Here is a 12,339-nt window from a genome sequence, read left to right on the forward strand (position 1 = left end):
CTTTCCCTTGTTTCAAAAAAAGAGGGGGGGGGGAATGAGAAGTTCAGCAAAACCTGTAACACTCTTGGGATTAAAAAACCCCCACAAACACCTGATAACTATGTATGACTGTATATATTATTCTGCAATTGTAGATATGCTGCTTTCTGCTTTTGAGGGTTAATGTGTGTTTTCTTCTCTGTTATCAGGAATCTTCATTTGATTTTCAGCTTCCTTTTAGCAATCTTTTGATACACATTGTTTTAGTTACATCAGTTTTCTGTTTATTTTTACTCTTATCAGTTCATACAGTTGGTACCATGTTTTTCAGAATTTCTCATTTATTATTTCTTACTGTATGATAATCTACTATTAAATAGTTTTATTTTGTTTCCTTTTATTCCTAAAAAGAAAATTCAGTTATCACTCCCTTCTTTTTTTCCCTCCTACTTCAAAGTTCATCTCATATGTTTCCATCTCTTATCAGAGCTTTTTGGGATCCTTCTTCCCTTTCCCCCAAATTACATCTCATCTGATGTTGTCACTTTGTCTTCTTTGCAGTCAGCTTACTGTGATTTGTTTTATAGCACATTTTATATGTGTGTCCCTCCATAATTTAGTAAGTTTCTTGGGGATGATCACCTTCTTATATTGTCTTGTCTCCCTCACTGCCCAATGAAGCACATTACACATAGGAGCGCCTTATTGCTATACTTTTTAAAAAAAGATTTTATTTATTTTGAGTTTTACAATTTTTCCCCTAATCTTACTTCCCTCCACCCCACTCCCACAGAAGGCAATTTGCCAGTCCTTATATTGTTTCCATGGTATGTATACATTGATCCAAATTAAATGTGATGAGAGAGAAATCATATCCTTAAGGAAGAAACATAAAGTAGAAGAGATAGCAAGACCAGACAATAAGATATTAGGTTTTTTTCTAAATTAAAGGTAATAGTCCTTGGTCTTTGTTCAAACTCCAGAGTTCTTTCTCTGGATACAGATGGGATTCTCCATCTCAGACAGACCCAAATTGTCCCTGATTGTTGCACTGATGGAATGAGCGAGTCCATCAAGGCTGATCATCACCCCCATGTTGCTGTTAGGGTGTACAATGTTTTTTTCTGGTTCTGCTCATCTTGCTCCGCATCAGTTCATGCAAATCCCTCCAGGCTTCCCTGAATTCTTATCTCTCCTGGTTTCTAATAGAGCAATAATCTTCCCTGACATACATATACCACAGTTTGTTAAGCCATTCCCCAACTGAAGGACATTTACTTGATTTCCAATTCTTTGCCACCACAAATAGGGCTGCTATGAATATTTTTGTACAAGTGATGTTTTTACCTTTTTCATCATCACTTCAGGTTATAGAATGCCATACTTCTTAAAACATACTATTTTCCCATTAAATTATTGTTCTAATCATTTTACAGTACATCTAAAGAGCTGAAAGTAGCAGAGGATCTGTCATAATGGAATCTAAAAATTTCTTGAATCTTTTAATCCTTTTTTAGGACACAGCTCAGCCTTTGAAAAATGTAATTTCTCAAAGTGAGAGAGTAGAGATGGGTGTCAGCTACTCTGATGTCAAATCAGCAATGCCCTCAAACCATAGTAGTGCTACTAGATAGGGGAATAATGACAAATCAATAGATGGAATTTTAACTTTTAGAGATTTATTAACTAGTAGAAGTATATTAAGAACAGAGAAAATTCCTATATGTGTGTGATGTGTTACCGGCTCACAAATGGAATCCTGGTAACCTCAGATCATAGAGTAGCAAGAGGAAAGAATTAGACTATATATGGTGAAGAAAATAGGGACTTGGAATCTATAGAACCTAGATCAGATCATTGTTATGGGCTAACTTGTTTGCCTCTATAAAGTGGGGAGTAATCTGCCTGTAATGCCGACTGTTCCTTTGAGAATCAAATGAAATATTATATGTAAGATGGCTTGCAAACCTCAGACCTACAGCTGTCAGTAGCTTATTATCTTTACTACTTTTGGTGTGGTCTACTTTTTTACCACTGGAATGAAGGAGAGTTTTCCAAATTATTTTATGTGCTTGCTTTTGAGTATGTAACACAGAAGGTTCTTAAGTTGTTTCTGGATTCATGGGAAAAACTCAATAGATTACAGATTTCATCAGATCATTTTCACATCTTTGATGACTCCTAAAAATAATATTCATATTATATGTTTTTATTGGGTTGGAACCAATGACCATATTTTACAAAATGACAACTTCCGAATAGTGTGAATTTAAATACAGACAGTCATATCTATATTAATGGGAACCTAGCTGTGTGCCCATATTGTAGATTGTTTTGCACAGTTGCTTAACTATGGAAAGCCAGCATCATATACTATCCAGCACTACTGAGTTTATTCCATTTTGTCAGCAATGTGGAGCTAAAAATTATCACTGGTATTGGAGTAGTAGTACATCCGTGCAATGTGTGAGTGATACATACACTGATAGATAAAAGAAAAGGATGTCATCCATATTTCATTGAAAGATCTGGGTTTGAATCCTGGCTCAATATGATGTGACCTGGGATAAGTCACTTTAGCATATTTCTTAACCTATAATGTAAGCAAGTTATTTTCATTTCTAAATAACAAGAACTTATTAATAATAAATTAACAAATAACCCAGCTTGCTTTCATTTCCAGCTCAAAATCTGATCTCTATATTTCCTCTCATTTTCTCATTCATAAAAGGGCGTAATGAAGATTGTATTGCGTCTGACTTAATTCTCAAGGGTGTTGTGTCAAACTAAATAATGTATGCACAGTGGTCCATAAGTTGCTTACTTCTAATATAAATAACCAGTTTTGGTTGTATTGGCAAGTAACTTTCTATCAATTTGGCATTTACTCAAGAACTAATAAACTGTTATTTTCTTGTGGGGTAGACTGTTTAACTTAGTGTATGAGCCATACCTAATGTGAATAGGAAGGTAGAATTTTCAGTAAGTTTCTAGAATCTGGACAATCTACCAGCATATTGTGCTTGCCAACTACAATACTCTTGGTAGGAAGTGTGTGGAGGATGGATGACTGCAGGATACCTAAACAGCTGTTATGACTATCAAGAGTAGATGACTATACAAGCTGGGCAAGCAGAGAAAATCTATATAAGGACACATGGAAACACAATTTAAGCCAAAGTAGTATAGCTGTGGGATATTGGAAAATAGTAGCAGACATCTTGGCATGAAATAATCAGAAACTGGAACGTTCTTTTTGAGCAAAGATAGCATATGAAGCAGAGAAGGAAAATCATAAATGACAATTTAAAAACAACAATTACAGATCCACAGTAAAAGAGCATCTTTAATATATGTAGTATGAAATAAATGGTTGATACTATATCTCATTATTCATACTATAAAGTTGATTGTTTGCAATAGTACTTTTCAAATATGAAGAACAGTACATACATTTGCATGTCTGAGGTTTGCCATATATATATATATACATATATATATGTATATATATATATATAATATATAGTGTCCTAAATGTCTTAGTTTGGTGTTAAAACTTATTGAGCTTAAACACTTGAAAGTGTAAAAAGAATTAGTCATTTCTTTTAAACTAATGAAGTTGATAATACATAACTATATTTAATTTAATTTTTTCTATATTTACATAGTTGTGCTTGTGTGTGTATATGTGTGTGTGTGTGTTGGTATTTTAAAGAATTATGAGATTAGTTGCGATGTCGGGGAGAGTTGTCTTCACATCTTTTTGGAACCTAGTTTGTTTTTTGTAATTTAATAGAAATTCAATTTTAATTGTTTTGTGCTTTTTTCCCCATTTCTCTTTGTGTAGCAATGTATTTTGTTTTCATGCCTCTCCTTACCTTTGCATCAATTCATTAAATTTTTTCCATTCTTCTCTGCTCACCATCAATCATTTCTTATTTCATAGTATTCAGTTTTTGTTTACAAATCTTTGTCATTTCTCTGATAAGGAATTGGTTTCTAAGATAAATAATATATATATATGTATATATATGTGTGTATATATATATATATATATATATATATATATATATATATATATATATATATACAAGACCCAAGTGATAAGTGATTAAAGGATAGAATTATTGTCTCAAGTAGTCTTTTTCTCTATTGCCTCCATTAGGTGGCACAGTACTGAGATTGAATAAAGGAAGGGGGTTGGAGAATGTAGAGTGAAAAATTTGCTGTTAGACAAGTTCTAGAAATTGCTTGTATTAATAATAACTAAGGTAAAGTTTTAGGAATTTATCTTGATGAAAATTATTGTCAGCTTATCTTATTGTGCAGACCTTAATAGAGATTATCACCATTACATACACATCTATTACATTTCTTTATAGAAAGAGAATTATAGTCTGCTGCCTAAGGTAATTAAAGAATTTTTCCTGTTCCTTTTCTTTCCTGAGAATGGGGCTTCCCAGTTTGCTCATCTGTAAAAGGAGGGTGATAATGGTTGCACCACATATTTGACAGCAATTATAAATGGTAGTTATTACATTGTCATCTATGTAGTGGGTAGTAGTAGTTAATATTTTTTTTTATCAGACACATTACATTTAAGTAGCCTCTTCTTGTCTGTCTGATGTTTTATGAAAAACACTGCAAACTTGATGACTTTAAATGATACAGGAAATTTACTTTCTTTTGTGCCAGAAATAGTGCTTATCTTTGGGGGCAAATGTCGTATTTTCTGATATGGTTAGATCATTCTCTAAAACTGGACAATTTAAAGTCATTTAAGAGACACATTTGTACTTTTGCTAAATTTAAAATATAAATGTAGTCGATATCCTTTATAAAATGGCTATGGAAAAGTTCAGTTAGTTTACTCAAGAGGCTGGTATTTTATAATGTCCAGGTGCTGTAGATTTCACTTCATTTATACCACTGGAGATGTAAATTGAGTGGGAGCGGGGTGGGGGAGTTATTGCATGCTCAGTTTTTGGCCAGAAAGATTTCCATCTTGTAGCACCAACTTTAACTTTCTAGAGCCACCCAGTTATTATATGTTTATTAATTTATCATATCACTTCTTAAAATATAGTTTATGTTTATATAAAGATTTTTAACAGTGAAATTGTATTAGTTACATGCTCTTGTAAATTCTTTTCCAATTAACACTGTTAAAAGAATTTACGGTTAATTGCTAGTCAAAAATGGTTTGATATGGAATATCTGAAGGTAATAGATAACTGTAGAATGCTGTCAGCTAATCTGAAGTGAAAGGGTTGAGAAAATGGGTGGAGTTCAGAGGAAATACTTGATAAAATATGAAATAAATTTGGCTGTTAGTTTATTAATAAGGTTGACTTTATAGTAAACAAATTATTGAAAAAATAAAATTTACAATTTATTACTCCCTAGATGAAATCTCTTCTCTCTTGCTGTAGTTTTGACATTGAATTGGTGTGCTTCACTTTTGTACAGTTTGAGCTATGTATGAAAATTTTGCTATTTTCTGTTCCTTTTAAGAATGATTTGAAAGCTTAGAGATTAATACCATATATGACTTTTTTTTAAACATAAATGACATAATCCTGCTTTAAAACTTTTTTTTTCTGGTTTGAATTCTCTATTGTTTGAGATTTGCCACTTGACTCATGAATACCAAGTTTGAAGTGATTTTTTTGATATCCATATCTACTTGGATTTATGAAAGACTTTTCTTGAAACCTAATGTGAATTTTATGAATTTCTAGGTCTAGAAATATTTTAATTATTTTAAAATTCTCTGAAATATGTTGGTTATTGCTACTGTCTTTTGCTAAATCTTTTGGCACATGATCCGTCGTGGTTTTCTAGTTAATATAGTTTAAATAACTGAAGGTCACTGTGGTTTTGGAAACCACTGAGCTAAGGTGGAATAGGCAGGGAACCCAATTTTGGAGGTTGTCCCTCCATTATTGGTTTAGATGTCAAAAGTGGCATAACCTCGAGAACAACTTTTAAGGAAATCTAGCATAAAGAAGATAAGTAGAAAAATTTAACACAATTTTATATAAATTTTGCTTACAAATGAAAATGCAGTTCCTGGGACACACTTACGCATTCCTCCATTCTATGTTATCCAGCCTTGCCCTAGTAACCTTTGGGAGAATAAGTGGCTATTTTAGTCTTATTTTCATTACTGCAGGTTATTTCCTGGTAATTCTCTGAGATGAGACCTGCTAAAAAAGAACGATCGGCTCACCTTCTATTCCCTTTTTACCCTTTGAAAAGGAAATGCCCTTAGCCCTATTGGACGCTCTGTAAAAAATCATATTACTGCCAGAATTGTCTCAAAATTGTTCATTGGGACAAGTGACACCCATCATAGACAATTCTGTCAACCTTTTAAATCTATATTGACATTTGAAATGACTGATGGGGCAAAATAATGAATGCAGAGTACCTTGGTGCCAAATCTGTGATCTTATGAAATTGTTTATGTATCTAAGTTTGCAACCTCTCTCCAAAATAACTACCTTTCTTAGCAGAGGTTTTCTATTAAGGAGAACTCACTGGAGTTTGCATGTTACTTTTCTTGTAGCAGAGGTCGGGTGTACAAATAATGCTATTCTCATTTTATAGATGGAGAAAGAGAGTTTATTAGTAATTGTGATGCTCACACAAAGCGATAAATTTACCCATGGACCATTTTTTATATCATGTATATGAAAACAGTTTCTATAAATATACTTGACACTCTCAAGTAACTTTTCAGTTGAGCCTCTAAAAGAAGCCAGATAGTTCTCAGAGATAATAGTGACGAAAGAAAGCAATGCAGAAGAAATAAAGGGTGTTTCAATAATATTAATTTGTGTAAAGTAAAACTTGCTTTTTAAGAGTAAGGATGTATTTTTGTTTCTTCATCTCCCTTTAACTAAAAGATATAACTACATAACTCCATTGTTTTTCCTTCTGATTATACTACTGTGGTTCACTTTAGATTATAAATAAGGGTAGACTGCCTTTTTATTAATTGCATGCCCCCCCCCCCCCATTTTTAGCACAGTGCTTGTCACAGAATAGGCATTTAATACATATCTTAGATTGGATATTGGATTGGGAGTTTAGTAGAGAGTGATGAAAATCCCAGAAAGCAAATTATGCAACATGAGTATGAATTTAATCCTGTAAATTTTGAAAGGAATCATGGCAGGTAGTTTGAATACTTTTACTCCCAGAGGAAAATCTTTTAGTATTACAGTCTAAATTGTAATCCCTCCCCTCCACTTTTCCCTTGTAGGAAGAACATCTAGCTATATGGAATTAGTATACGTGATAAAGCGTAACTAGAAGTTTAGACCTGTGTTCATGGTTTCTATCTTTGGGTGAGAGCTCCACCTTGTGATCTTGGAGTATACATTTGTATTTTAAATATACTGATTATGAAAGCATAATGGTTAAATTTTGTTAGTAATCTTTTTTTACTAATGAAAATGATGCCATTATTATGCTTCCATGAAATTCCATCTCATTTTCACTTAGGAAAAATAGGGCTACTCTTAAAATATGGCCTGTTATCTGCAAACCGTTATCCAGTCCACACCATTATCAGTTTCCTATGTACCTAAATGTGCTCAAGGTGAAAAATATATTTTGGGGTTTTATGTGGACCAAGTTTGACCTTGGGGAAAAAAAGAACAAACTTTTACAAGATTTAGCACTTGCTTTTTTTGCTTGAATTAAGAATTAAGTTTGTTTTGAACTAAAACCAAGCTCTCTTGATGGTAAGCTGTTTTTGCAGAGAATAAATATACTTGGAATTTAATGTGCTACTGCTGCTCCTTTTTCTAAATGAAGATCTGACTAGTGAGTTCATTGATATAGGGATCCCCCCCTCCTCCCAAATTGATCAACACTACATCTACTGTTTAGAGTCTTGCTTGGGGCAACTTTTGATTTGCCTAGAGGCACATAATCAGATGTCTGAGATACAAGATTTTAAACTCTGGTCATCCTGACTCCTAGGCTAACTCTCCCTTTTTTCCTATCATTAGTTCCTTTCTAGTATGTTTAGAAACAGATAATGTCACAAAGCAAAGAGGTACTTTTCTAGTTTAAGAAAAATGTTCCTTTTTAAAGTTCATGTAAAAACAGTTATGACTAACTTTATTTTAATGGGATAAAAAAATAGAAAATATTTTTTCCAAGTGTGTTAATTACTTTATAATCTTTTTTTAAAATCAGAGCTTTCTAATGAGACATGCTCATGATTTGGTATTTCATTCTTGCAGTATGAAACCCTTTCATGTAAAACTTTTTTGTTTATATATGATTCCTTTTTGTGTCTTAGATTGTTAACATAAATAGGTCTTAAAGATTTGTAAACTTTTTTCATTATAACAAGCATTCTTGGAAATAGTGCAAGTAATTTCCCTGTGTTTTTCAGATAAGGAAACTAAACTGTTAGAGAAATTAAGAGACTTGTCCCTGTTTATACATATAATGTCAGAGGTGCACATTGAAGGCCAAGACCACCGCTCTATTCATTATGTCATGTTACCTAGTGAGAATATATTTATGAACTGAATCTGTATTTAAATTACAATGAAATGTAAGGTGGCCAATTTATTTAACTAATGCAGTTATTTATCTGTTCTGCTCAAAGTTGTAGATGGCAGGGAACCTGCACTCACTGAAGTAGCTCTGAGAATTTGTGTGTGTATACTAACACATACACACACACACACACACACAAACACATTTTTAAACGGAAGTATTTAAATGGTAGTCTAAGAACAGTTGTGGATTGAGTCATGTAATGGGCATGTCACTAAATTAGCTATTTTTACAACATGAACACTTTAGGAGAGTGACAATTCAATATGGTTTTATGACAATTCTTGGATAATACAGGAGTTACTTTTCCTAATTTGTAGATTATTCATGCCTTCTGTTTTTCCTTGTCTCCTCTACTTTGGTATTAGAATTTTCTAATTCTAGGGTATAGGTGTCAGATGCAGGCAAGTGGCCCAAGTGTAAGTTGAGTAGCCTCTTTTCTGTTGGAGTTGGACACCATTGTTCTCGGGTTGAGAAGGACAAAGTTTTCTTCATGCCTTGTTTTATTGTATGTATATATCTACACACAAACACATGTAATACTTCATGAAGGAAGAAATAGAAACCTTTTAATTTCTCATGAGTCATTGGAAAAGGCAATCCTTATATTATTGTTTTGGAATGTTAACTGTAAAGTAATAGTAAATTAATAAAGTAATAGTAAATTAATAAAGTATTATGTAATGGGATCATCAGCCTCTTTTCTAGAGTTGTCAGCAGTTATAAGTAAGGCTGTATACTTGCAGGGGCAGCTAGGTGGCATAGTGGATAGAGCACCAGCTCTGGAGTCAGAGGACCTGGGTCCAAATTTACCCTCAGACAACTGATACTAACTGTGAGACTTTGGGCAAGTCACTTAACCCTATTCTCCCCCCCCCCCCCCAAAAAAAAAGTTGCTTACTTTCCATTATGAGTTGCATAGAAACAAAACTGGCCTATTTTTCTTTTCCTGGTTATATTTTGCTTACTTATATGGACCTGTCATTATAGCTTTCCAAAGTAATCTTAAGTCTTCACTATGAGACTGTTCTCTGCAGTTTAGCTTATAAAGTTACTTTAGGGGAAGAGTTAAAATTTAAAAAAATTGTATTTCCTATCTCCCTAAATATATAATGGTTGACTGATTAAATAAATGTTCTTTGAGTGAATAAATGGATGAATGGATATCTGAGAAGAGTGTTAGTTACTTGTTTACATTTCTGAAATTTCATAATTTCATATTGTTCCTTACAGTAGTTGAATTTTGTGAAGCTGTTTGAAAAGATCACATTGTGATTATTTAGAGTAAGCTTTTAAAAATCAAACTAAGGAATAGCAACAATTAACTTATAAATCAATTACATTTGTAGTAGAAGCTTTTATTTTTCTGTTTTACTTTTATTGTTGCATTGTACCTAATTATAACAAAAATGAGCATCTAGGTAAAGAACTAAAGGGGAGGTAAAAAACTCTTTTATTTGCTAAAACAGATAGCAGACATTGGTGTCTATAGCTTTTGTTGATGATCATTTTTCTGTCTTCCCTTTCTCAACTTTCCAGAATAAACATGGCCTGTTTTTCTTTTTTTAGGAATTGTCTGTCACAGAAGAAGGAAGTACACTTGTACTTTGCAAACATAAATTTATGAACACATTTCTAATACGGTGGTGTTCCAGAAGATGATAAAGAAATGATAGCAGCTCCAGAAATACCAACTGATTTTAACCTACTTCAGTAAGTAATTTCTAATAGTTGTATTCTTTTCTCCCACAGTTAATTGATGTTCTTGGTAGTGAAAATAGAAAGTAGTATATATTCTTTTAAGCAAGCAATGATTCTCAGTTGCTGGCAAGTGGTCCAAGTGTAAGTTTAGCAGCCTCTTTTCTGTTGGAGTTGGACACCACTGTTTGTGGGTCGAGGACAAGGTTTTTCCTCTTGCCTTGTTTTATTGTGTGTGTATGTGTATATATACATGTACACACACATGCACATCTACATACAAACACATGCAATCCTTGGTGAAGGAAGAAATAGAAACCAATTATTTCAGTTGGTGAATTATTTCAAGTAGTGTCACAGTTTTCAAAACTAATTTTGGCTCTTTTTAATAAAAAGTTTTTATATCAAGGCATTGCTTTTACCTCCTCAAATTTCAAAAATTATGGTACCCAATAATGAAGTTGTAATAAATGAAAACGAGGGAGAATAGCCACTTTGGCATCTTTTTCTATGAGAATATTTAAAACGACTGAAGTGGTTGTACTAAGCATCCATCAGAAATATTTGTTGGTGTAGATTCTAGATCCAGACAGCTCCTGCTTTGAGGTAAACCTGAAAACCTATTGCATTTAAATACAATTTACATAAATTTAATGTCTTTAAATTTAGGAGTATGCCAGTCATACATTTTAATAAACTTAATTTTTAGGCTATAGGTGTATAAACATACTATAATTAAAAGATTTTTCATGTATGAGTTCTAAGAGTTATCCATAATATTTTCTTGTAATTTCTGGCATTTAATTTTATAAGTAAATTTGGGGAATTAGATAGAACAGAGTAGAGATTGATAATTAGTGTGGAGTTTTGATAATACATGTTAGATTTAAAAATTTCTTGTGACCTGAATCTTGAGTGTTTTTTAATGTTACTAGAATAAGTAGAGCATTTTATGTGCTTATGTCACACTATGAGATTTACTGTTTGGGTGGTCCTTGTACTGTCAGTGTTTTATTATGAATATTTTAATTTTGCTTTGAATTAGCATCTTTAGTAAGTAAATTAGTGTTTTTGTTGCAATAAAATGTATTATTTTCTTAGATCCTAGATCCTAATCCTTAGATCCTAATATCCTCATAAAAGTGGTAATTATAATCACTATTTATCCATAACTCTGCCTAAAGACAGTGTAAGGATTTAGCAGAAGATCACAATAACCCTATCCTTGTAAGTTTACTTTATTAAAAACATTTTTTAATATAAATATTTTGTTTTCCACATTATATACAGTAAGTTTCTACATTTTTGAAGGTTTTTGAATTTTAAATTTTACCCCCTTCCCTCTCTTCCTTCTCTCCTCCTCCCAACAGAAGGTAGTCTGAAAGTCTTTACATGCATATATAAAAATTGAATGTTTGGAGAAAAAAACATGTCCTTAAGGAAGAAAGAGTATTAGCTATAGCAAAATTATATAATATATAAGATGACTTTTTTATAAATTGAAGATAATAATCTTTGGTCTTCGTTTAAACTCCATAGTTCTTTCTATGGATACTGATGGTATTCTTCATCACAGATTCCCTAAAGTTGTCCCTGATTATTACACTGATGGAGTGAGCAAGTCCATCAAGGTTGATCAGCACTCCATGTTGTTGTTAGGGTATACAAAGTTCTTTGTGTTCTGCTCACCTCACTCAGCATCAATTCATGCAAGTTTTTCCAGGCTTCTCTGAAATCCCATCTCTCCTGATTTCTAATAGAACTATAGTGTTCCATCACATACATATACCACAGTTTATTCAGCCATTGCTCAATTGATGGACATTCCCCTAATTTCTAATTTTTTGCCACTATAAACAGAGCTGCTATAAATATTTTTGTAATGTGGGTTTTTTACCCTTTTTCATGATCACTTCAGGATACAGACTCAGTTTTATTGCCCTTTGGGCATAATTCCAAATTGCTCTCCAGAAAGGTTGGATCAGTTCACAGCCCCACCAGCAATGCATTAGTGTCCCAAATTTCCCACATCCCCTCCAACATTGATCATTATCCTTTCTGGTCATATTGGCCCAT

At 32.8% G+C, this 12,339-nt stretch overlaps 1 protein-coding gene across 2 annotated transcripts in view; it reads left to right on the forward strand.

The window, feature by feature from the left end:
• Positions 1-12,339, forward strand: part of STAG2 (STAG2 cohesin complex component) — a 137,156-nt gene that overhangs the window by 37,060 nt on the left and 87,757 nt on the right. For both annotated transcript variants that reach the window (XM_074208614.1, XM_074208613.1), the window contains exon 2: positions 10,135-10,278. In XM_074208614.1, coding sequence (XP_074064715.1) covers positions 10,235-10,278 — 44 coding nt within the window. In that variant the 5' untranslated portion in view covers positions 10,135-10,234. The remainder of the gene's footprint in view (positions 1-10,134; positions 10,279-12,339) is intronic.

Source organism: Macrotis lagotis, chromosome X (assembly GCF_037893015.1).
Source record: "Macrotis lagotis isolate mMagLag1 chromosome X, bilby.v1.9.chrom.fasta, whole genome shotgun sequence".
In the NCBI taxonomy this organism is placed as follows: Eukaryota; Metazoa; Chordata; class Mammalia; order Peramelemorphia; family Peramelidae; genus Macrotis; species Macrotis lagotis.